Source organism: Coregonus clupeaformis, chromosome 15, assembly GCF_020615455.1.
Source record: "Coregonus clupeaformis isolate EN_2021a chromosome 15, ASM2061545v1, whole genome shotgun sequence".
Taxonomy (NCBI): domain Eukaryota; kingdom Metazoa; phylum Chordata; class Actinopteri; order Salmoniformes; family Salmonidae; genus Coregonus; species Coregonus clupeaformis.
In genome coordinates this window covers 50,176,769-50,204,118 of record NC_059206.1, presented here as the reverse complement: position 1 = coordinate 50,204,118, position 27,350 = coordinate 50,176,769, and the positions used below count along the sequence as shown (strand labels likewise).

Here is a 27,350-nt window from a genome sequence, read left to right as displayed (position 1 = left end):
AGTAGAGAATGAAGTATAGAGTAAAGTTACAGTAGATTAGATTACAGACTACTGCAGTTTTTACATAATGGAGTCAAATAACATCTGATAAGAAGCATCAGACCAGAATATAATTTAATTTATTCATTTCAAACTTTTACAAGGGTCTCAAAATGAGTATAAATGTTTATTTCAACTGTAGGCAAAACTTCAAACAGAATAATTTAAAGACAAAAAGGGCATGAATTTAGAATCAATCAAGAACTTTATGAGGAAAGTTATATTTATTATTAACAGAAAGAAGAATCCTTTCATGAAACAATAAAATAAAAAATTAAAAGGTGCATCCTCTTTACTCTTTTTACAGGCTTTGGTCATCCAACACAAATTTAGGTTAATCCAAATTATTCCATGTGAAGCAGCCCAAGTGCCTTCTTGAAATTGAAAGACTTGGGAATTAAATCAAATCTCTCAATATTTAGTTTAAGACAAATAAGTGATCTCGTTAAAGGCATAAAGTCATTGTCACTCGCTGTGAATGTCAATCCTGTGAAAATGTATTAATCTATTATAATGTATTTAGCCATCTATAGGCTATATCGCTAAGAAATACTCTCAGTAGAAATCCATCAGGATAACGTCAGATAGTCTTTATTTGCACTTTCATACTGGTCTTTTCCTACCATTCCTTGTCCTGGACTATACTCCTCTGTAGACATGGAAGCATTCTACTACCACTAAACTTAATTTGGCTCATACTTGGGTCAAACCAAGAAAGAATAGGCAAATAAGTGATGTAGCTAACAATTATGTTAATAATAAATAAGCATTTTTGGAGCAAGGCTTTTTCTTTTTCCAACAATTGTTCTGTGTGCAGATCACTTTAACACTGGATAATTTAATTATTGAATAGAAGTATAATGTATCTATTATAATATACAGTACCAGTCAAAAGTTCAGACACACCTACTCATTCAAGGGTTTTTCTTTATTTTAATTTTTTTACTATTTTCTACATTGTAGAATAATAGTGAAGAAATCAAAACTATGAAATAACAACTATGGATTCATGTAGTAACCAAAAAAGTGTTAAACAAATCAAAATATATTGTATATTTGAGATTCTTCAAAGTAGCCACGCTTTGCCTTGATGACAGTTTTGCACACTCTTGGCATTCTCTCAACTAGCTTCACCTGGAATGCTTTTCCAACAGTCTTGAAGGAGTTCCTACATATGCTGCTTTTCCTTCACTCTGCGGTCCAAATCATCCCAAACAATCTCAATTGGGTTGAGGTCGGGTGATTGTGGAGGCCAGGTCATCTGATGCAGCACTCCATCACTCTCCTTCTTGGTCAAATAGCCATTACACAGCCTGGAGGTGTGTTGGGTCATTGTCCTGTTGAAAAACAAACGATAGTCCCACTAAGCGCAAACCAGATGGGATGGCGTATCGCTGCAGAATGCTGTGGTAGCCATGTTGGTTAAGTGTGCCTTGAATTCTAAATAAATCACAGAGAGTGTCACCAGCAAAGCACCACCACACCATCACACCTCCTCCTCCATGCTTCACGGTGGGAACCACACATTTGGAGATCATCCGTTCACCTACTCTGCGTCTCACAAAGACACGGTGGTTGAAACCAAAAATCCACCGGTCTAATGTCCATTGCTCGTGTTTCTTGGCCCAAGCAAGTTTTTTTGTTATTGGTGTCCTTTAGTAGTGATTTCTTTGCAGCAATTCGACCATGAAGGCCTGATTCACGTAGTCTCCTCTGAACAGTTGATGTTGAGATGAGTCTGTTACTTGAACTCTGTGAAGCATTTATTTGGGCTGCAATTTCTGAGGCTGGTAACTTTAACTTATCGTCTGCAGCAGAGGTAACTCTGGGTCTTCCTTTCCTGTGGTGGTCCTCATGAGAGACAGTTTCATTATAGCACTTGATGGTTTTTGCGAATGCACTTGAAGAAACTTTCAAAGTTCTTGAAATGTTCCGTATTGACTGACCTTCATGTCTTAAAGTAATGATGGACTGTCGTTTCTCTTTGCTTATTTGAGATGTTCTTGCCATAATATGGACTTGGTATTTTATCAAATAGGGCTATCTTCTGTATACCACCCCTACCTCGTCACAACACAACTGATTGGCTCAAACACATTAAGAAGGAAAGAAATTCCACAAATTAACTTTTAAGAAGGCACACCTGTTAATTGAAATGCATTCCAGGTGACTACCTCATGAAGCTGGTTGAGAGAATGCAAAGAGTGTGCAAAGCTGTCATCAAGGCAAAGGGTGGCTACTTTGAAGAATCTCTAATATAAAATATATTTTGATTTCTTTAACACTTTTTTGGTTCCTACATGATTCTATGTGTGTTATTTTATAGTTTTGATGTCTTCACTATTATTCTACAACGTAGAAAATAGTAAAAAATTAAGAAAACCCCTTGAATGAGTAGGTGTGTCCAAACGTTTGACTGGTACTTTGGGGCGGCAGGGAGCTTACTGGTTAAGAGCGTTGTGCCAGTAACCGAAAGGTCGCTGGTTCTAATCCCCGAGCCGACTAGGTGAAAAATCTGTCGATGTGCCCTTGATCAATTGCTCCTGTAAGTCGCTCTGGATAAGAGCGTCTGCTAAATGACCAATTTATTTTTATTTATTTATTTTACTTTAATTATTTGCACAATGTTAGCCCATACTCAAAACAAAGGACACTGTACCCACATTTTCTCTCAGGGCCATATAATCTTCCTCATACCTCATATATGTACTGTAGCTTCATGCTCAAACAGCAAACCATAATACTGACCAGAGTATATATATACTTATTTATTTTGACCCTTCAAACAAGACAAAACTGCATTGTTTTGTTTTCTTGAAGATGAAAATCGACATAAAAGCACATATAGGTAGGATTAGAAAAAGCAGAGCACCATAATAACTCTGTGGAGCTTGAGAAATAATGAATGTCTAACAGCGTCCATGTCCCTCCATTGTTGTCATTGGCACTAACACCTGTTTTCATTTATTGATTGACCATCTGTCTGAGTGTATTGTCATGTAACCAGGTTACATGACTTGAGCTTTAGTGTCCGCATTCCATTCACTGTGATGCTGTTTTCCTCCTGTCCACAAGGTGGCTCTAGTAAGATACAGGGAAATCTAGTTCCAGTTTCTCCAGCCTCCTTCAAGAAACCAGCAGATGCCACATCATGATTCTCAAAACCAGCTGTCAGTCAGTCAACATGAGGCACATGATTCTAGACCAAAACACAGAGGAGCAGTCAAAACAAGTATTTCTGCTGGCCCTTTTACCTGTCATTGTTGTCTTCACAGTGCTTGCACTTCTTCCAAGTAACGGCAGGTGTCTTAGGTGTATTTTGTATGCCCTTTTTGGCTTTGCAGAGGATATATTGGAGTGTTTTTCCTCTATAGTGAGTCAGTACTGTTATGTCATCACTGTTCATAACAGTAGATCTCTGTTCTGTTGTTGCTTCCCCCTCACTGTCTCTGACTGTCATACTGTCATGCCCTCCTCCTGTAGTCTAGATTCCTTTGTGATTCCCTCATGTCTTCTTGGCAACGGGCCGCTGGTGTTTCTGCTTGCGCAGGTGTGCCTCGATCTCGTGTCGGAAGAAGAGCATGCCCAGCTGGCCGTGTGAGGCTTCGTTCATGGCCTTGGACTGCATGCACATCCTGTACTGCTCCGGGGGCAGCTCATCAGCACAGCGCTTCTCGTGCCACAGGTGGAAGAGGCCCCGCGATGGGGACCGCACCACCAGCAGGTTGCTGTGCAGGTACTTCCTGTAAAGGTGAACGTCCTCACCACCCCAACCTTTGATGTCCACGTCGAAACCACCTGTAGGAGGGACAACATGAACTCATAAACTCACTATATCAGGCTGCTGAATAGCCACCACTAGTCAGCTACCTGCTCCCCCCTCCCACTCCCCCCCATGGAAATCCCCCCCACAGACTTTGCCCCCACCCCAACGACATTCATCACTGTTGCAGTTGTAAATATGTACATTATTACTTTTTTGTTTTAATTTCACTCAATAGTCATGCTGCTCCCCCTATGGCCACTCCCCCCCACCCCCTCAACAGTCTTTACTCTGCCTCCACCCCAATGGACATTTATTTATTCATCACTGCTACAGTTGTTATGATACATATAGTGCTATTTCTATATCTATTATTGTTTTTATGACCATTTTCATTGTTTTATTTCACTTAGTTCTGCATGTTGGAGCTCAGAGTCTAAGATGTTCATTGTACCCTGCAATCACACCTACAACCCTGTACATGTGACTATTAAACAGTCTGAATCTATATACACTGAGTCTACAAAACATTAAGGACACCTTCCTAATATTGAGTTGCCACGCCCCCGTTTGCCCTCAGAGCAGCCTCAATTCGTCGGGGCATGGACTCTACAAGGTGTCGAAAGTGTTCCACAGGGATGCTAGCCCATGTTGACTCCAACAGTTGTGTCAAGTTGGCTGGATGTCCTTTGGGTGGTGAGCCATTCTTGATACACACAGTAAACGGTTGAGCATGAAAAACCCAGCAGCATTGCAGTTCTTAACAAACCAGTGCACCTGGCACCTACTACCATACCTCATTCAAAGGTACTTAAATATTTTGTCTTGCCCATTCATCCTCTGAATGGCACACATACACAATCCATGTCCCAAGGCTTAAAAATCATTCTTTACCCTGTCTTGTCACCTTCATCTACACTCATTGAAGTTAATTTAACAAGTGACATCCATAAGGGATTATAGCTTTCACCTGGATTCACCTGGTCAGTCTGTCATGGAAAGAGCAGGTGTCCTTAATGTTTTGTACACTCACTATATAATATATAAATATTAATATAATATACAGGTATTTATATATATATATATATATATATATATATATATATATATATATATATAACAGAGGAGGGATGAAGGGCGATCATGGGTGCGTTCAGTAGGGCACAACATTGTGGAAATATGGCAACGGGTGGCTATTTGAAGAATCTCAAATATAACACTTTTTTGATTAATACATGATTCCATATGTGTTATTTAATAGTTTTGATGTCTTCACTATTATTCTACAATGTAGAAAATTGTAAAAATAAAGAAAAACCCTTGAATGAGTAGGTTCTAAAACTTTTGACCGGTAGTGTATATCTGCAACATTCCACAATGTTTGCCTACTGAACTATGGCCAGGGATCAGAGGTCAAACCCTGATGGTAGAGTTCTGTTTTTGTGATAATGACAGCTTGTTAATTCATCACCATCCTGTTTGTTGGGTTATGTTCTACCAGTTTTCTCTACATGCATAATGCGTGGAATGATGAGATATTGCAACAGAACCTCAGAACATGCCCTAACTTGACTTTCAGAGGAAGTAAGATGCTGACGTCAGTTCTTTCCAACTAACTGGACTACATCCTCTTCATGCCATAGGTGACACGGGTAATCATGTTTTGTTTATTTTTGCGTGCGTTTTTTGTCCCCCTCTCTATTTTTCTCTCTTTTTAAGATGACTGCAGACTGCTCAGTGCTGAAGGGCTAAACAATGAACCCAACCAGGAAGTTGGAGATTGTTTATTTGTTTGTGCACCGGGGCCTAAAAATATTCCCTCTGTTTGAACTCACCCTGTCTCTTCTCTTCATCTCACTGTGAGTCTCTCTCTCTCTCTCTCTCTCTCTCTCTCTCTCTCTCTCTCTCTCTCTCTCTCTCTCTCTCTCTCTCTCTCTCTCTCTCTCTCTCTCTCTCTCTCTCTCTCTCTCTCTCTCTCTCTCTCTCTCTCTCTCTCTCTCTCTCTCTCTCTCTCTCTCTCTCTCTCTCTCTCTCTCTCTCTCTCTCTCTCCAGATAAATTAATAATTCATTACTATTAGCATCACATCTAAATCTCAAATCACTCACCCTAGAGTTAGAAGGAGTATTTTATGTATTATAGGTCTTACTGTAGTACGAATTATCTCTCTCCTGAGAGTCTAAGGTCAGACAGATGCTGTACCTCTGATATTACTATGGTGGGAGACAGTGTTCTGCCAGTGGCAAATTAAATTACAATGACAAACAGTAAAATCTCTGTTTATCTCTGTGTGTGTGTATTTCTGGCCTAGACACGTGTGCCCTATGAGCCCTGGTCAAAAGTAGTGCACTATATACGGAACAGGGTGCCATTTGGGACGCAGACACTGTCCAGAAACTGCCCTTATTTCCAGCATAGTTTATAGCCTGTGATTTCATCTAATGGCCTCGACTGAGGTGGAAAAATGTATTGAGGCAAATCCTGTGCTGAGAGCCAATACGCCTGAGTCCATAATAATATTGCAGATGGTTTGGATATGACAATTTACCATCGATGAGCACGGTAACATGATATTTACCTATGTTGATGAAATCTGATCTGTACTGGCACGTCATTCCGAAGCCAAAGTCTCTCCAGAATCCTGTGTCTTTTTTGATCGCCTATTAAAAATAGCAAAAAATAACAGGCAAATCTTTAACGTAAGAAAATTTGCTTTTGTACCATGTGTGTGGTATCTCTTAATATTTCTGAGGACATCTGTGAAAGCAGCTTTCTTACCAGCTGCTGTTCGACTGGCGGGATGTGGTCGTGATTGCCGTAGATCAGGGTTGGGTTATACTGGCTGAACAGAACGGGATAGAAGACCTTCTTACCTGAAGAAGAAATAAATATATGAAAATGTAATCAAACAAATCTAAGATTTCCAATGTATTAATTACCAATGGTTAATACACTTGAACTTGAACATGGACTAAACAACATCTCAATAACAGTTACTTAATTCAAATCTCAGCTTTGTTAGAAAACCAAAAGATACAGCGACCCACACTGAACATAGCACTGACGTGGGTTTGTTCAGTGTATTGTAGTACCAGGTTGAGTGTTGAGACGGCAGGTGTTCAGGAAGTCGGCGGTAAAGTAGATGTCGACGTCACAGAAGAAGAGGAGGACGTTTCCTCCCTTCCACGCCCTGGCGCCCACATCCAGGCCACGCCCCCTGGAGAACTCCTCATTCAGCTGGAGCAGGGAGAAGTTCTTAAAGTTGATCTCCCTGCAGAGAGAGAAGAATAATACTTTATTGTCCTTTGTACACAAATGTATCTTCTGCTTTAACCCAACCCCTCCGAAAGAAACTCATATGCAAACAGGTTGGAGAGGTTGGAGGAGAGAGAGAGAGGGGAGAGGAGAGAATTTGACAGAATAGGAGATTAAATAGGAGGAGTTGATTCAGAGACAAAACCCAACGGATACTAGAAAGAGGGAGACAGTGTGGCAAAAAAATTGACCAAAAATGAATTCGCGTCACTGGTTCAAAGTTAATTTAGTAGAGGGAGTGGGACAGGCTTAATTCATCAGTGTCTAATGGCTCTTATGAGAGTAGAGGGCCCAGCTGAGTCCAAATACAGACACTGCATACAATACACAAAGCTCTGTCTTTGTACTGTACCATTAACTACAACACACACACACACACACACTACCCCCGCATACTGTAGCAAACCTAATTTCCCCTTTGACAACAGCAGAACTAATAAGATCAGGTTTGTAAAGTGGCTACATGATGGCTGTGACCCAAATGGCAACTACAGTATGCCCGACATACTGTAGGGCACGGTTTTTGACCAGAGCCCCATAGGTTTCTGTGATGAGAGGCTAATTAATGCTAGTTAATATGCTACTCACTCCGTCAATGTGACAAATGTATTTTTTGACATCTCAGCCTCCTTTAGGCATTATTATCCTCCACCCACGGTAAACAACCACTGACTGATGTTCCTTTATTAGTGTGGGATTATGCCCTTGTGGATAGTGTGGATAGAGAGTGGCACTTTGTGGGCTCAACTCAAATACAAGCCTGCTACTGTACACAGACAGACAGACAGACAGACAGACAGACAGACAGACAGACAGACAGACAGACAGACAGACAGACAGACAGACAGACAGACAGACAGACAGACAGACAGACAGACAGACAGACAGACAGACAGACAGACAGACAGACAGACAGACAGACAGACAGACAGACAGACAGACGAGACAGACAGACAGACAGACAGACAGACAGACAGACAGACAGACAGACAGACAGACAGACAGACAGACAGACAGACAGACAGACAGACAGAGAGAGAGAGAGAGAGAGAGAGAGAGAGAGAGAGAGAGAGAGAGAGAGAGAGAGAGAGAGAGAGAGAGAGAGAGAGAGAGAGAGAGAGAGAGAGAGAGAGAGAGAGAGAGAGAGAGAGAGAGAGACTGCAGACTAAGGTCTGCTATGGGAGTTCAAAGACACACACACACACACTGCAGGATCCATCAGGATAAATTATGCATAAATTCCTAACCTTGGGCCTTGCACTAGGGGGAAATAGTGAGAATCTCCAGAAAACATTGCAATTAATTGTTTGAGATGTGAACACTATAAAATTGCTAATGCATTATTAAATGAACGCTCTCACATGATCACATATTTATGCCCAAAATGGATCATACATTAAACTTTCCAGTTAAAAAGAGAACATAATCACTCATCTGTGACATAAATGATGATGGACTGTGATGTATTTTATTTACAGGTCTGATAGTGGAAGATAAACAGATAATATTTCCAGAGACAACCCATAGATTCAGCCCCTCAATATGACCAGCTAGCAGGACTGTTTCCGACCAGCAGTTCAAAGAACATAAGGAACGTAATCCGATGATTTTATTATCGAGTTATTATGAACATATAATATCGAAACTTGATTCATGTGCCTTTTATTATGGGATTCATAGTCTGCTATAGCATTGTGTGATATTTCAGAATGGTGACTATAGGACGGCGTTGGTTGCAGCCTGATCTCTAGCTTTACACTGCAGGCTTAGACGTTCCTCCAAGCTAGTTATAGTTGATCGTCCTGGAAATGGAAATGCAAACTTGTAGTGTATTCAAGGTTTAAAAAGGCTTCTAAAGTTTCTAATTTCTACTTTAGAATTTGAGACTGGATTTGATTTGATTTATTGGGATCCCCATTAGCCGACGCCAATGGCGACAGCTAGTCTTACTTGGGTCCGACAATTTGCCATAACGATTTGCCCTAATGAAAAATGTATGAACACCTACAAAAAATGTCCATTCATTATAATACACATAATAATTCACATTTCCTGTTGCTGCTGGATTATTTTCCTGCTGTGAGAAACTGGTTCAAATTAAGATATGGCATCTGTAGTTCAGCCTGACACTATAGCCTGTAGGCTATTCCCAGTACGGAGTCCTTCTCCCATCATCTCTCTATCCGCTCAGTGTTTGAGATCAATTGACACCCTTTACCATGGAGCATTGAGATTTATTTTAAATTGCAAACCCCTTGCACCATTGCACTTTATATACCAGGTTTGGCTGGCCTTTTCTAGTCACTCGTAGGCTCAGTCACTGGTATACTTTTATTTACAAAGCCATTTTGGGTTTACTACCATCTTATCTGGGCATTTTTATTCTTCAGAAATGTGGTGGGTATTCTCTTCGTTCGCAGGACTTTCTCCTGCTAACTGTTCAAAATGTCCGAACTGAATTTGGTAAAAGGGCTTTTATGTACTCTGCACCATCGGCTTGGAACGCCTTACAAAATAGTTTTAAACTGGAAGAACTTGTCCTGATTGGTGTTTTTAAATCATTGATGAAGGATTTTGAGGCTGATTCCTTGACCTGTCAATGTTTTTAATTGGCTGTTTTATGATTTCGTTATACTCCTGTGATTTCTATGGTTTTTACTAGATTACTTGTAGTTTTTCATGATGTCTGTCTGTAATTGTGTAATGACTTGATGCTGCCTATCTTGGCCAGGACACTCTTGAAAAATAGATTTAAAATCTCTACGAGCCCTTCCTGGTTAAATAAAGGTTAAATAAAAAATAAAAAAATATCAGCATCTAGCCTAACCGAACCAGAGGGAAGGGCTCCCTCTCTCCTCCCTGGGGACTCTGGCTCTGGAATAGATGAACTGTATATTTGATTTCAGATTAATCTGTATGGAGACTGACATATCTGCTGTCAGAAAGAAAACATAGATTTAGGACCAGTGTACATGTACTTAATCCTGCTTAGACACACACAGATACAACCACGTATTGGCTGGTGTGGCCAAAACAGATACACCCAAGTACTGGCTGGTGTGGCCAGAACAGATACATCCATGTAGTGGCTGGTGTGGCCAGAACAGAAACACCTACACTACCAGTCAAAAGTTTGGACACACCTACTCATTTAAGGGTTTTTCTTAATTTTTTACAATGTTTTACATTGTAGAATAATAGTGAAGACATCAAAACTATGAAATAACACATATGGAATCATGTAGTAACCCAGAAAGTGTTAAACAAATCAAAATATATTTTATATTTGAGATTCTTCAAATAGCCACTCTTTGCCTTGATGACAGCTTTGCATGATGAAATGATGAAACTGTCTCTCATGGGACCGCCACAGGAATGGAAGACCCAGAGTTACCTCTGCTGCAGAGGATATGTTCATTAGAGTTACCAGCCTCAGAAATTGCAGCCCAAATAAATGCTTCACAGAGTTAAAGTAACAGACACATCTCAACATCAACTGTTCAGAGGGGACTGTGGGAATCAGGCCTTCATGGTCGAATTGCTGCAAATAAACCACTACTAAAGGACACCAATAAGAAGAGACCTGCTTGGGCCAAGAAACACCGGTGGAAATGTGTCCATTGGTCTGGAGTCCAAATTGGAGATTTTTGGTTCAAACCGCCGTGTCTTTGTGAGACGCGGTGTGGGTGAATGGATGATCTCCACATGTGTAGTTCCCACCGTAAAGCATGGAGGAGGAGGTATTATGGTGTGGGGGTGCTTTGCTGGTGACACTGTCTGTGATTTATTTAGAATTCAAGGCACACTTAACCAGCCTGGCTACCACAGCATTTTGCAGCGATACGCCATCCCATCTGGTTTGGGCTTTGTGGGACAATCATTTGTTTTTCAACAGAACAATGACCCAACACACCTCCAGGCTGTGTAAGGGCTATTTAACCAAGAAGGAGAGTGATGGAGTGCTGCATCGATTGACCTGGCCTCCACAATCCCCTGACCTCAACTCAATTGAGATGGTTTGGGATGAGTCGGACGGCACAGTGAAGGAAAAGCAGCCAACAAGTGCTCAGCATATGTGGGAACTCCTTCAATACTTTTGGAAAAGCATTCCAGGTGAAGCTGGTTGAGAGAATGCCAAGAATGTGCAAAGCTGTCATCAAGGCAAAGAGTGGCTATTTGAAGAATCTCAAATATAAAATATATTTTGATTTGTTTAACACTTTTTTGGTTACTACATGATTCCATGTGTGTTATTTCATAGTTTTGATGTCTACACTATTATTCTACAATGTAAAAAATTGTAAAAATTGAGAAAAACCCTTGAATGAGTAGGTGTGTCCAAACTTATGACTGGTACTGTACGTATTGGCTGGTGTGGCCAGAACAGATACACCCACGTATTGGCTGGTGTGGCCAGAACAGAAACACCCACGTATTAGCTGGTGTAGCCAGAACAGAAAAACCCACGTGTTGGTTGGTTGGTTGGTGTGCCCAGACATATGGACAGACAGACTGGCAGACAAATACAGACAGATAGACAGACAGAAACACAGACACCCACAGATACACCCATAAAAGCAAAAATGCACACATGCATGTCTACCATATACACGTTCTAAAACTCGTAATAGAGCAGAATGTATGCTTGTAAATGTAGCCACTAGAATTCCCAGCCAGCTGGTGTTTATTCAAGGTGCACAAAATCTTTTAAGTCCCCAGAAAAACTTAGGACATTAAAACATTGTTTGCAAAGCCCTGTGGGAGTTTGTTCCCACATCGGATAAATACCTTTTAAACCACAAATTATCAAAAACATAAGCATTAAATATGTATATGGGCCAGCAATCCTTTAGAGTAGTTAAAAGCTAACCTGTGCCCTCGCACATTGACTCGGTACCGGTACCCCCTGAATATAGCCTTATTTTTACTGCTGCTCTTTAATTATTTGTTACTTTTATTTCATATTATTTTATATAGTATTTTTTTGTGATTTTTTTTTGTATTCTTTCTTAAAACTGCATTGTTGGTTAAGGGCTTGTAAGTGAGCATTTCACTGTAAGGTTTACACCTGTTGTATTTGGCGCATGTGACAAATAACATTTGATTTTATTTAAATCATATTAGTAGTGGGTAGGAGTGGGATTAGTTTAGGATTCAGGCTGCTGGTTCGAGTGTTTTCACTGTGATTCAAGCAGCCACAAGCCTCAGGCCAAAACATACTCTGGATATTTCCTTTTGTGATCCTGGTTTGGCATGTCCGTCTGGTGCTGGTCTGGGACAGCCCCCCACCCCGCTCTCTCTCTCTCTTTCGCTCTCTCTATATCCTTCTATCTACTTCAGTCAAGGCTTTTCCAGCCATCCTCAGTACTGCCATGTCAAACCAGCACAGGAAGGAGCTACTGTCTGTCTGCCCTGTCCTGTCTGCTGCCTCCAGGGAGGGGAAATCTTCAACTAGGAATTCAAGACCCCTCTCTGTCTACTGTTAATACCCTGAGGAGTCTCACTTTCTTAGTGAGTGTGTGTGTGAGAGTGTGTGTGTATGTATGTTTATATACCCTGAGGAGTATATCTGTCTGAGTGAGAGCACTCACTGCCCATTTGTCTGAGAGCTGGTGCCTCTAGTGTTTTGGAGGACCCTGGAGAGTTAGGATTCAGTAAATGTTTTGAAGAAACATCATCAGTACTGGTCATTAAAAATGTAGACGTGTGTGGACGCAAGCCTCAGGCAAGGCCCCATTAAGCAGGGCTGGAGTAGTTTTCAAGTGTGTGTGTGTGTGTGTTTGTGTGTATGAAAGATACAGCATAATGAGAGATATATTTAATTTACTTTAAGTGGATAAACATAAACATTGGATGGAAACACTGAAAACACTGAAAGTACACATTCCGGCTTCCAGTTTCCTGAAAAGCCACAATATTGTGTCATCCATATGAAATCCTACACTACTCTGTGATTAAGGTTTTTTGACAGGATGCAGTGCTTTGTCTGTCTCCCTGAGGAGCTGATCCCTCTGTGGAGATGTAGGAATGGTGCATTAGCATTCACTGTGCGCTGGGAGCTGGTGGGCTGGTGTTTATGTTCTGAGGGCATCTGTGGTTCACAAGCGTTCAGCTCTCACCCTGGGCTCAAAACTGTCTCTCCTCTTCCACTCTCTTCTCTTCTCTGCTGTATCTCTTCTTTGATGCATCTCTTCTCCTCTCCTCTCCTCTCTCCCTTATGGACATTCATTTATTCATGTCTATCGATTTCCCAACTCTGCAAACAGCTCGGTGTGTCTCTGTCCATCTCAAACTGGAGTGATGGACAGTTACTGGTTGAAGCGTGTTTGACATGATAAGCATGTCTCGTTGTCTGGTACAGCTCACTAACATACAGCATAAGGAGTTTAACTTTATTTCAACCTGCTCTGTCTCTCTACTTTGCTGATGTGATTTAACTGATTTGGATACAGTGCTTGCCCCTATGATTATGAACACATACAGTACAAAAGGGGTAAATAGTCTTTGGATAGGGAAGGAAGACTTTGATTTAGTCAGGGCAGAAGCAGCAGCAGTAGCAGCAAATGATCCATGCGGTGCCTGCTGTTGGAAACAGATATATTGACATCGGCAAAGCTAAAATAAGGGCAGGCAGGATTCAGATCATCGCCCAAGGCTAAATTCTACCGTCACATAAATCGATAACCATTCAGACCAATTCAACAGAAAAAGGAATAGGGAAAGGGAGAGATTGGAGTTTGGATGTTGTTCTCCTTCTCTCTAGGAGATCAGTGCTTGATTAAAGTGGCTGATCCAGAGTCAGATGAAGTGTTATGTAACCATGGCGATGGAATGCATTGACGACAGAGAGCTGTTTATAAGGTGACAAGAGGACAGACCATGATTGATACAGTATATATGTTTGGTATCATGTGAGCTCCATCCTGAACTGTAGCAGACATGGTTTCAAATAGTGTTACTTTAAGTGTTTTATTGAGTCTGCCTGGAGTGCCAGGGCAAGCTCACAAACACAGCTAAATCATTTGAAAGTCAACAATTACTATTTGAATCCAGGTCTGATGTGAGCTCAATCGTGAGACTGTTTATGGCTGTTAAGATATTCGTTATCAGAGTAATTGTGGTACAAAAAAACTAGCAAGAACTAGGGACTCTTTGTAGCGCTCAGTTGTCTTTCAACTAGTTGAAGACTTGAGTGAGACTGTCTAGATAACAGATATCAACATATGTCTTGTTACACACATGCTGTGTCTATGGTATTTGTTGGGAACAAAGCAAACAAATTATCCAAGGACTAACACAACTCTTAACCTTGCACAGTGAGACAACTCATTAGCGGAGGTCACTGTCTCAGAGAGAATGTACAAGGACAACGTCTTGCCTTTCTCTGTTTAACTATTCACACCATCACAAACAAACCGCCTAGGCCATTCCCAGAGACAGGAGAGCTGTTGAGAATTAGATATCTTTGAGTGAAAGACCTTGGCTCTCATCAGATTTCTCTTTCTAGACAATACTGTCTGCCTCATTGTCATTGAGAGCGAGAAAGCGAGAGAGCGAGAGAGCGAGAGAGAGAAAAAGCTGTGGTGTGACATCTGAAACGAGCTCAAAGCCTAGCATGAGGTGTGCAACTCTTTCTCTCTCCTTCTCTCTTTCTCTCCTTCTTTCTCTTTCTACCCCTGCAAACCATCCGGCCAGGGGTGGGCACAGCGTCTCCATGGCAACCTACCAGATAATCAGCACAGTACCAGAGTACCATGTGAACTAATCTCCCCCACAAGACGATCTCAAATTGACCCTGGACCTGTAATTGTTTCTGCGGGCAAGACACTAATTTCACTGCGACCGCTGTCAGCCCTGATCCCAGACCTGTAATATCTGACACTGGCAGAGGTCACTGAGTGCCTCTGGGTGTTCACACTCCTACATTATTCATCAGACGGGGCTGAGGTTTCTGAGTTGCTATAAACAGAGACAGGGAGTGTGTGTTTGTGTGTGTGTATTCGTGAGTGTGTGGGTGTGTGTCTGTGTGTGAGAGTGTGTGTGGGTGTGTGTGTGTGTGTGAGAGTGTGTGTGGGTGTGGGTGTGTGTGTGTGTGAGAGTGTGTGTGGGTATGTGTGTGAGCGTGTTTTTGTGCATGTGTGTGTGTGGGGGGGAATGTATGTACAGTGGGGTCCCTTGATAAAAATTAGCAAAAAAGACAGTATAAAATAAACAATACATATTGTATGCTCACAGGTTTTTTAAGTATATTATTGTATACCAATACAATTGCTCAGAGAAAGAGATTTAGTTTAACAAGTAATACAAACATCTGAAAAAAGTAGGGGTCAAAATTATTGACACCCCTATTTTCAATACTCTAGCACTGTCCCCTTACCAAGAACCATTACATTTTAGACAAAAACCTGGTTGCCTTTGCCAGGAGGCTGGCACTTGGCCACAAGTGGATCTTCCAGCAAGACAATAACCCCAAGCACACATCAAAATCCTCAAATAAATGGTTAATTAACCACATAATCTACATTTTGCAATGGCCATCTCAGTCTCACACCATTGAAAACCTGTGGTTTGAATTGAAGAGAGCAGTCCATAAGCACAGACGAAGGATATTAAGGATCTGGAAAGATTCTGTATGGAGGAATGGTCTAAGATCCCTCCCAATGTGCTCTCCAATCTCATAAAACATTTGAGAAAAAGGCTCAGTTCAGTTATCCTCAAAAGGGGAGGGTGCAGGAGTATTGAAAACAGGGGTGTCAATAATTTTGACCCCTATCATCTTTAGATTATTTAAAAAAAAACGTGTTAAACTAAATCACTTTCTGTCATTGTGTATGTGTGTATGTCTGTTTATGTGTCTGTGTGTGTGTGTGTGTGTGGATGTGTGTGTGTCCACCCACCTAGACATGTTCTCCAGAGTGCTCCTGACTTCATTCATCTGGTCCTTCCCAAAGTACACCACTGTGAGGTGAACTCGCCCATCCTGCCGCACACACACCTCTCTGCAACAACACACACAAACAAATGAAGAAATAATGAATCAAACAGAGCAGGGGACTTATTATACACAACCCAAGCACAGAGAGGGCCAAGGGGAAGGTAACCTAGGTTGAAATAATTTGTTTTCTTTCAGCAGACTTTAGATGCGTTTGAAGCTTGCCTGGCGCAATGGAACCGATGGAATAATCCCCAAGGTGCAAACCCTGCACATTTGCACTGAAGGTAGGCTGAGACAAAAAGTTCAAAGTATTTGAAAGAAAACATATACTGTAGCAATAACAGAGGTCAGTTCAAATGGGATTACAGATCAGAGAGTCCCCTTAAGGGTAGGTGCATACCAGTGGAGGCTGGTGGGAGGAGCTATAGGAGGACGGGCTCATTGTAATGGCTGGAATGGAATAAATGGAACGGTATCAAACACATTGCACTTATGGAAACCACTTTTTATTTTTTATTTTTTATTTCCCTTTATTACTTTCCAACCCCACCACACCTTCCCTAATTGGAGTAAACTAGTGAACAACAATGCTTAGGCCTCTACTTCCAGCGTATACATACTACATACATTTTATGGACACAGTTAATTTTACAATAATTATATTTTGTTTGTTTTTACTCCTGAACTTCCTCTACCCTCAACCTCTCCGATCATTTTCATGATGTCCATCCGGTTTGCTTCTATATGCCATATGTTTCTAACTGTGCTCTTTCACAAAAGCTTTCAACCTATAACCTATATATTTATTATGGACACAGTATGCTTACATTATGGGCGGCAGGTAGCTTAGTGGTTAAGAGCGTTGTGCCAGTAACTGAACGGTCGCTGGTTCTAATCCCCAAGCCGACTAGGTGAAAAATCTGTCGATGTGCCCTGGATAAGAGCATCTGCTAAATTACTAAAATGTAATTGTAAATGTAATTATTAGTTATCTTGTTGTATTTAGTTGTTGTTAGTTGTTATTAGTCCCATCCTTCAACTCCATTCAACACCACCCATCTATCTCTTAACACCATCCATATTGGATTTCTATTTGCCATATATTTTTCAACTGTACTGTGATGTTTTACAAAAGTTCTGAACCTTTCTATTCTCATTGTTTCTACAGATTGTAAATTGAAAATAGACATTTTTATTATTATATTATTGATCGATTGACTATGACTTTTCAGATCACCCAGTAATGCTATCTGCAGGGTTAGCTCCAGGTAAATATTGCAATCCTTTAGCCATTCCTGGACCTGTGTCCAAAAACAAGCATCAAATGGACAGTACCAAAACAAATGATCTAATGATTCTGTCTCTTCGCAGCAAAATCTGCAGAGCTGGGAAGATTGTATCCCCCATATAAATAACATTCTATTGGTAGCAAGAATTTTATATAATAATTTAATTTGAAAAATTCTAAGTTTTGAATCCGGCGTCGTTTTGCGTATCAGTTCATAAACACTATGCCATGGAATTGTGCAATCTATATGGGACGGCTGTCAATCCTTTGGTCCTTAAATGAAACTGGTATACCTTTTTATTTACAGTTTTCTTTAACCAGTTATGTTCTTTAATGCAAGGCCGACAGACAAGTTCCTAATTTTTTCCCCTTCCACTTTCCTCTTCCATTTTTGCGGTAATGCTGCAATTATTTGGTTGTAATTTTGGGTAGAGCAGACATTTCCATATGTTTTTGTTAGCTGCATGTGCGACATAACTCCACCAGTCCTACCGATGATATCATTTACGAAGATTATACCTTTTTTTATTTTTTTCTGTAAAAAAACCCCGGTATTTTATCAATTAGTATATTTGAGTTTAACCACAATGTTTGTTGCATTATTTGTTCTGTCGTTTCTGGAGGATTAAATTGAAATTGCAACCAACTTTCTATGGCTTGTTTTAGAAATAGTGATATTTGGGAGATTATTTCCTTTTCAAATAACTGAAAGTGAGAGGTTGTAATCTGAATAAAGGGAAAAAGGCCATCCTTGAACATTGGGTGAGACAATCTTACTAATTTGCTAGAGAACCAGTTCGTATTTAAGTATAACTTTTGTATGACTGAAGCTTTTAGTGATAGGTCTAATGATTTAATATTTAATAATTTCTGTCCTTCCGAATTCATATTAATTATATAAATAGGCCCGTTTAATTTTGTCTGGTTTGCCGTTCCAAATAAAATGGAATATTTTTTTATCATATAATTTAAAAAACTGTTTGCTAGGCGTAGGCAAGACCATAAGCAAATAGGTAAACTGGGATAATACTAAAGAGTTAATCAGGGAGATTTTTCCACAAATTGACAGGTATTTACCTTTCCATGGTAGCAAGATCTTATCTATTTTTGCTAACTTTTTATAAAAAAATGTATTGGAGTGAGATCATTTATCTATTTTGGGATATGTATTCCGAGTATATCCACATCACCATCAGACCATTTTATTGGTAAACTACATGGTAATGTAAAAATTGTATTTTTTAGTGATCCAATACGTAATATAGTAAATTTTCATAATTTGGTTGTAATCCAGAGGTTAGAAAATGTATCTAGATCCTCTATGGAAACCACATGTTTGACTCCGTTCCAATGATTCCATTCCAGCCATTACAATGAGCCCATCCTCCTACAACTCGTCCCACCAGCCTCCACTGGTGCATACTGTATATGTACTTCATTGGACACTGTGTTAACAAACCTCCAAACGAGCTTCAATTCCATACAACACTCCTTCAGTAGCCTCCAACTGCTCTTAAACACTAGTAAAACTAAATGCATGCTCTTCAACCGAACGCTGCTTGCACCCGCCCACCCGACTAGAATCCCTACTCTCGACGGGTCTGACCTAGAGTATGTGGACAACTACAAATATCTAGGTGTCTGGTTAGACTGTAAACTCTCCTTCCAGACTCACATTAAGAATCTCCAATCCAAAGTTAAATCTAGAATCGGTTTCCTATTTCGCAACAAAGCCTCCTTCACTCATGCTGCCAAACATGCCCTCGTAAAACTGACTATCCTACCGATCCTTGACTTCGGCGATGTCATTTACAAAATAGCCTCCAACACTCTACTCAGCAAATTGGATGTAGTCTATCACAGTGCCATCCGTTTTGTCTCCAAAGCCCCATATAATACCCACCACTGTGACGTGTACGCTCTTGTTGGCTGGTCCTCACTACATATTCGTCGCCAAACCCACTGGCTCCAGGCCATTTATAAATCACTGCTAGGCAAATCCCCGCCTTATCTTAGCTCATTGGTCACCATAGCAACACCCACCCGTAGTCTGCGCTCCAGCGGGTATATCTCACTGGTCATCCCCAAAGCCAACACCTCCTTTGGCCGCAATTCCTTCCAGTTCTCTGCTGCCAATGACTGGAACAAATTGCAAAAATCTCTGAAGCTGGAGACACTTATCTCCCTCACTAACTTTAAGCATCAGTTGTCAGAGCACCTTACCGATCACTGCACCTGTACACAGCCCATCTGAAATTAGCCCGCCCAACTACCTCATCCCTATAATGTTATTTATTTTGCTCATTTGTACCCCAGTATCTCTATTTGCACATCATCTCTTGCACATCTATCATTCCAGTGTCAATACTGATTGTAATTATTTTGCACTATAGCCTATTTTATTGCCTTACCTCCATAACTTGCTAAATTTGCACACACTGTATATTATATGTATTTCTGTTGTATTTTTGACTTTGTTTTGTTTTACCCCATATGTAACTCTGTGTTGTTGTTTTTATCGCACTGCTTTGCTTTATCTTGGCCAGGTCGCAGTTGTAAATGAGAACTTGTTCTCAACTGGTTTACCTGGTTAAATAAAGGTGAAAAATAAAAATAAAAATGTACAGGCTACATACAGTATGTTATGTTATGTTTCTATAGTATAGAGTCACACAATGAGGACCTGGTACCAGATAGAAGCCTAGAGCGATCGATCTCCAGCACTAGTGTGACATTCTAGAACTGTAGCAACAGACATTCTGATCGAGACACAGCAAATGTACATGCTGTGCTCAGTAAATGTGTCACATGGCTTCTGAAAGACTGTCAGTTCTACCTCACATTCCTCTTCTATCCATGTGAAGAAGCTGCACATGGCGCACACACACACACACACACACACACACACACACACACACACACGACCAAAGCGTTTGCTCAGCGACTCAGGGAACCTTCGTACAGCATGAACAGCACCACTATTTCACAGGTTCCCGCTGAGTCCGGGGGGCAGTTTAATGTGCTGGGTTTAAGACTGCTACTAAGCAGGATTTGCCAGAAAACCCCCTCAAAGCCCTGATAAGCAGCTGCACAGGAGTGTAACAAATTACAGGAATTATAGAGTCTCTAACAGAGAGACTTACTGTGGCTATCAGAGTACAAACAGATCAAATAATTCCTTTATTTTGAATCCTTACTGCTGTGACAAACTAGGAATGTCAAACATGGATAACTACTGTATAATCTGTTTCTCATTCTCTTTAACTCAGTTATTGCATAAAATTATCACAGTTAATACAAATGAACATGCTTTTTTATTTATTTATTAACCCTTATTTTACCCTTATTTCTTAGGTAGGTTGCCGGAGAACACTTTCTGATTTATAGCAACAACCCGGGGAAAGAGTTGCAAGGAAGAGGAGAGGGGCGAAAGAGCCAATAACATGCATGAATAACTGAGTGGCTCTCACCTGAAGTTGTGCATGAAGTGTCTGAACTTGTCGGCCCTCTGGGAGAGGGGCACTATGATGTTGATGGGGACATTAGCTGTATCCACCCTCTCGTTCTTCACCTTCATTAGCGGCCCAAAGGGACGAAACAGAACCAGCTTCCTGAACTCACGGCTCTGGTCCCCTTTGAAGGTGAGCTCATACAGAGTACCTTTGTCCTTCTCCGTCCGAGAGATACCTGGGGAAGGGAGAAGAGTGAGTTTACCAATAGGCCACAAATGTGTGAAGGCATGCGTTACACATGTACACATGCACACACCAGGGCTGTCAAATGCAGAAAAACACACACACACACACAGGAACAAATGTGCCTGCATGCACACACACATGCACACACAGCTGAACTGCAGTTCAGTTTATTTGCTTATTTGTTTCTGTTGTTATAATGTGAATGGATATTTAGTAGTCCATCGTGGATAATATTTCAGGGTTTGTACACAAACACACTCAAACTCAGCCAGACTGTTCATAGCCACTCTAGTTGCACTGTGAACAATCTGTCAACAGGTGAATCATTTCTCCACTTTGCTGCCTGGATCTGAAAGTTATTGAACAGAGAAGGATAGTCCTTGGCTGTGTGGCCATGGGAGAGAGAGACAGACATGGTATTTAAGACCCAGAGAGACGGTGATAGACAGACAGGGCATTTCAGGCTCAGGGAGAGATAGATACAGGACAAGGAGAGAGGGACAGTGCATTTACAGTTCAAGTTTACATACACCTTAGCCAAATACATTTAAACTCAGTTTTTCACAATTCCTGACATTTAATCCTAGTAAAAATTCCCTGTCTTAGGTCAGTTAGGATCACCACTTTATTTTAAGAATGTGAAATGTCAGAATAATAGTAGAGAGAATGATTTATTTCAGATTGTATTTCTTTCATCGCATTCCCAGTGGGTTAGTTAATACCCAGACATACACTCAATTAGTATTTGGTAGAATTGCCTTTAAATTGTTTAACTTGGGTCAAACGTTTCGGGTAGCCTTCCACAAGCTTCCCACAATAAGTTGGGTGAATTTTGGCCCATTCCTCCTGACAGAGCTGATGTAACTGAGTCAGGTTTGTAGGCCTCCTAGCTCGCACACGCTTTTTCAGTTCTGCCCACAAGTTTTCTATAGGATTGAGGTTAGGGCTTTGTGATGGCCACTCCAATACCTTGCCTTTGTTGTCCTTAAGCCATTTATCCACAACTTTGGAAGTATGCTTGGGGTCATTGTCCATTTGGAAGACCCATTTGCGACCAAGCTTTAACTTCCTGACTGATGTCTTGAGATGTTACTTCAATATATCCACATAATTTTCCTTCCTCATGATGCCATCTATTTTGTGAAGTGCACCAGTCCCTCCTGCAGCAAAGCACCCCCACAGCATGATGCTGCCACCCCTGTGCTTCACTCTTGGGATGGTGTTCTTCTGCTTGCAAGCAACTCCCTTTTTCCTCCAAACATAACGATGGTCATTATGGCCAAACAGTTATATTTTTGTTTCATCAGACCAGAGGACATTTCTCCAAAAAGTACGATCTTTGTCCACATGTGCAGTTGCAAATCATAGTCTGGCTTTTTTATGGCAGTTTTGGAGCAGTGGCTTCTTCCTTGCTGAGCGGCCTTTCAGGTTATGTCGATATAGGACTCGTTTTACTGTGGATATAGATACTTTTGTACCTGTTTACTCCAGCATCTTCAGAAGGTTCTTTACTGTTGTTCTGGGATTGATTTGCACTTTTCGCACCAAAATACGTTCATCTCTAGGAGACAGAACGCGTCTCCTTCCTGAGCGGTATGACGGCTGTGTGGTCCCATGGTGTTTATACTTGCGTACTATTGTTTGTACAGATGAATGTGGTACCTTCAGGTGTTTGGAAATTGCTCCCAATGATGAACCAGACTTGTGGAGGTCTACAATTTTTTTTCTGAGGTCTTGGCTGATTTATTTTGATTTTCCCATGATGTCAAGCAAAGAGGCACTGAGTTTGAAGGTAGGCCTTGAAATACATCAACAGGTACACCTCCAATTGACTCAAATTATGTCAATTAGCCTATCAGAAGCTTCTAAAGCCATGACATCTTTTTCTGGAATTTTCCAAGCTGTTTAAAGTTAGTGTATGTAAACTTCTGACCCACTGGAATTGTGATACAGTGAATTATAAGTGAAATAATCTGACTGTAAAAATTTAGTCCTAACCGACTTGTCAAAAGTATAGTTTGTTAACAAGACATTTGTGGAGTGGTTGAAAAAAAAGTTTTAATGACTCCAACCTAAGTGTATGTAAACTTCCGACTTCAACTGTAAGTGAGAGAGAGAAAGCAACAGACAGTGCCTTTCAGACCTTGGGAGAGAGTGACAGACAGGGTATTTCAGGCCCAGGGAGAGAGAGAGACAAACAGGGTATTTCAGGCCCATGGAGAGAGAGAGACAAACAGGGCATTTCAGGCCCATGGCGAGAGAGAGAGAAACAGGGCATTTCAGGCCCATGGAATAAGAGACGGACAGACAGACAGGCAGGCAGGCATACAGACAGACACACACAGAGAGAGAGGGGGGGGGGGATCGAGAGAGAGAGAGAGAGAGATAGACAGAAACTGACAGAGAGAGAGAGAGAGAGAGAGAGAGAGAGAGAGAGAGAGAGAGAGAGAGAGAGAGAGAGAGAGAGAGAGAGAGACAGGGCATTATGACAGGGCATTTTATGCCCAGGGAGAGAGGGACAGAAAGGGCATTTCAGGCCACTGTAAACATCCCAGGCCTCTCCTCTCTGCTCCTAGTTGGACCTGGCTGGGGCCCTGGGTCCTCTGCCACTATGACAGCTGAAGGAGACTGGTCATGCATAGAGATCATACTCACACTGGATTACAACAGCTCGTAGTAGTTAATACCCAGACATATCACTCAACAACAATACAGTAAACTCAATCCCTATTGTCACCCACTTCACAGCTGTATACTGTCAGTCAAAACCTCTTGTTCCAAAGATGACATGACTGGACTGAAAAATTACAGCAAGAGTGTGCGATTCATCATCATGAAAGCAAAATTCTGTCAGAAATAGTTCTTAGAATTCTCTACAGAAGAATGTTGTACTTTATTCCCATTTCAAACATTCTACTTTTGATTACTTCAAGAATAAACAGGATATTTTAAGTCACGCAACAATGCAGTAGAATCGAGTACAGTATCAAAATCATCATACTGCAGGCTACTGTGCTCTCCCACTCAAATTACATCAATAGAAACACAGGAAGCTGCAAAAGCAGAGGAATAGCTTGTGATCCCCAGTCTGATAGTGGTAAAACTAACTTCCTGTGATAAGAGACATCTTCTCTTAACTCTGGGGACAGGGTGGGCTGTGGCTCCTCAGCCCAGCCTCCATGTACCACATAAACATGTTTTTCACAGGATATTAATTTGATCACCCTGTTGCAGGATAACTTTACTGCACTGCGGGACATTTAAAACTTGTAATGTATTTGAGGTTTAAAAAGGCTTCTGAAGTTTGTAATTTCCACTTGATTTGAAAAATGTATCAACCCCGTGTTGCATATACACAGGCAGCCCAATTCTGATCTTTTTTCCACTAATTGGTATTTTGACCAATCACATCAGCTCTTTTCACATCAGATCTTTTTCAGAGCTGATTTGATTGGTCTAAAGACCAATTGGTGAAAAAAAGATTAGAATTGGGCTGCCTGTCTTTAGACCAATCAAATTACAATTAATGGACATTTTTGTAGGAGTTACATTTTTCATAAGGGAAAATCAAGTGGAAATTAAAAACTAAACGCAGCCATAATAATTCACATTTCCTCTTGCTGCATGATTATTTTGCTGCTGTAGCAAATTGGCTCAAATTAAGATCCTACATCTGTACCACTCCTTTTCCACCCAAACCCTCTCTCTTGCTTTCTCATTTTCTTTCTCTCCCATGCCCTGTCTCGTTTCTCTCCCTCTCTCCCTCTCTCCCCTTCTACTCCAGCCCTCTTATTCCTTGTTGTCTCGTAGCCCGACTCTCATTCTTTCTGTATGACAGCTGAGCAAATCCACCCAGGGCAGCTCCTGAAAAACACCATTCAGCACAGCCAATGGGTAGTGTTCAGTATTTGTGTTTAGTCGCGGCTCGCTAACTGAGAATTGGCAGGGCTCTAATGCTCCCTTTGTAATCATCAGCATCTCAACAAGCTTCAAGTTGTCTGAGTGAATGAAAAGGTACTTGTACACTGGTACAATTAATTTAAAAGGACGGGAAAGAATTTCATTGCTAATATAAAGATAGTTGCCAGTTCATTAACTAGCCTACCCAGCTGCTTTCATCTTTGTTGTTGAACAATGGTTGTTGTTTGCTATTTGCTACACACACACGTCCAACTACAGAGTGCTCTTTGGATTACTCATGAACAAATTGGCTATCTATAGGGTGAAAGCATATTTGAAGAGTTTATTTCCAAAACACTATATCTACCAATTTTTCACATTTGTGTTTTTTCACCAGAAATGATTGCATATGGGTACCTTCATGTGTGTAAAATATTACTGTTCTCAGATTTTTTTATTCATAGATTTTAGGTGTGTATTAAAATGTGTTTCTTTGCAAAACGCTATATATCCATTGTTTAGCTGGATTAGAATGTTTGTATACTGTATATTTGACTGTGATACAGTATGTGGTTGTGTTACCTAGCTATCTTAAGATGAATGCATTAACTGTAAGTCACTCTGGATAAGAGCATCTGCTAAATGACTGAAATGTCAAATGTAAATGTTTTACATACAGATCTCATGTTACTGTATTGAGTCATTTTATATTTAAATATTGATGTTACAAATGTATCATTTGTACAGTTATTTATAAAAAATTTAGTTATTAGTCATTTGACTGTGTAAAACCCAGCAGTACTACGTATTTTATTGAGAGTGAGATGGGTATATAGCATTTTGTAAACAACATGAAACCTCTGAAATTAAAGTGATAGATTTCAAACTAAAACATGTCTGTCATTGAACAACCCCATGCCATGATTAGATAGTGAAAAAAACATACCAATCTCTTTCATAAGTTATGTAAAACTATAAAAGTTAATTTACCAACATTTTGAAAATTGATGTATAGCGTTTTGGAAAGATACTCTTCATTTCCTATGGGAGTGTTTGAGAGCCGATAGCTGAACAGGAATTTCAAGGGAGAGATAGAGGTACATAAACAATTATGTGTTTTCAGTATATTTTTGGTATGTCGACACACACAGACACACACACACACTTTTCCTCTCCCAGGTACAGTAGGAATTAGTCAGACATGGCCCCAGTAAAGATGTTGACCTTTCAGAGGAAGTGGCCCCTCTCTCTGAGCTTGTAGAGATGCTACACACTGAATGGAAAGCAGATGTGCTCATTTCCTACTCAAAATCATGCTAGACTAGCTGGATATCCTGGCTGTGGCTCTTCAGCACCCAGCAGCAGGATCCTCTATTATCACACAGCAAAACAAAACAGAAAACAAGAAGGAACACACAAACATGTTTGTTACAGATGTAGTTTACTGGAGAAAATAGAAACAAACGTTAGACCTTCTTAGTTGGAAATGAGGATGTGCTGTTGTTGTGCTGATTATTTATTTGTTGGACTGGAGTTCAATTTGGTGAATTAATTGTTTTTATACCATGTCATTTTTATTAAAACTATGTAAGTATTCCAATAGTTCAACAGCCACTCCACAATGTAGCTATTGTAGCTATAGTAGAGTAGTGTGGAGCAGAGCCATGTATACAGTTGAAGTCGGAGGTTTACATACACCTTAGCCAAATACAGTGAGGGAAAAAAGTATTTTGATCCCCAGCTGATTTTGTACGTTTGCCCACTGACAAAGACATGATCAGTCTATAATTTTAATGGTAGGTTTATTTGAACAGTGAGAGACAGAATAACAACAACAAAATCCAGAAGAACGCATGTCAAAAATGTTATAAATTGATTTGCATTTTAATGAGGGAAATAAGTATTTGACCCCTCTGCAAAACATGACTTAGTACTTGGTGGCAAAACCCTTGTTGGCAATCACAGAGGTCAGACGTTTCTTGTAGTTGGCCACCAGGTTTGCACACATCTCAGGAGGGATTTTGTCCCACTCCTCTTTGCAGATCTTCTCCAAGTCATTAAGGTTTCGAGGCTGACGTTTGGCAACTCGAACCTTCAGCTCCCTCCACATTTTCTATAGGATTAAGGTCTGGAGACTGGCTAGGCCACTCCAGGACCTTAATGTGCTTCTTCTTGAGCCACTCCTTTGTTGCCTTGGCCGTGTGTTTTGGGTCATTGTCATGCTGGAATACCCATCCACGACCCATTTTCAATGCCCTGGCTGAGGGAAGGAGGTTCTCACCCAAGATTTGATAGTACATGACGCCGTCCATCGTCCCTTTGATGCGGTGAAGTTGTCCTGTCCCCTTAGCAGAAAAACACCCCCAAAGCATAATGTTTCCACCTCCATGTTTGACGGTGGGGATGGTGTTCT

The 27,350-nt window shown here is 40.8% G+C and overlaps 1 protein-coding gene across 1 annotated transcript in view; it reads right to left on the bottom strand.

The window, feature by feature from the left end:
• Window positions 1–2,787: 2,787 nt before the first annotated feature.
• LOC121582833 (chondroitin sulfate N-acetylgalactosaminyltransferase 1-like) overlaps window positions 2,788–27,350 on the bottom strand; it is a 49,133-nt gene continuing 24,570 nt past the window's right edge. Inside the window, exons 3-8 of the mRNA XM_041898967.2 lie at window positions 20,810–21,026; window positions 16,014–16,115; window positions 6,894–7,072; window positions 6,580–6,674; window positions 6,380–6,461; window positions 2,788–3,837 (exon numbers count right to left, since the gene is read on the bottom strand). Coding sequence (XP_041754901.2) covers window positions 3,545–3,837; window positions 6,380–6,461; window positions 6,580–6,674; window positions 6,894–7,072; window positions 16,014–16,115; window positions 20,810–21,026 — 968 coding nt within the window. The 3' untranslated portion in view covers window positions 2,788–3,544. The remainder of the gene's footprint in view (window positions 3,838–6,379; window positions 6,462–6,579; window positions 6,675–6,893; window positions 7,073–16,013; window positions 16,116–20,809; window positions 21,027–27,350) is intronic.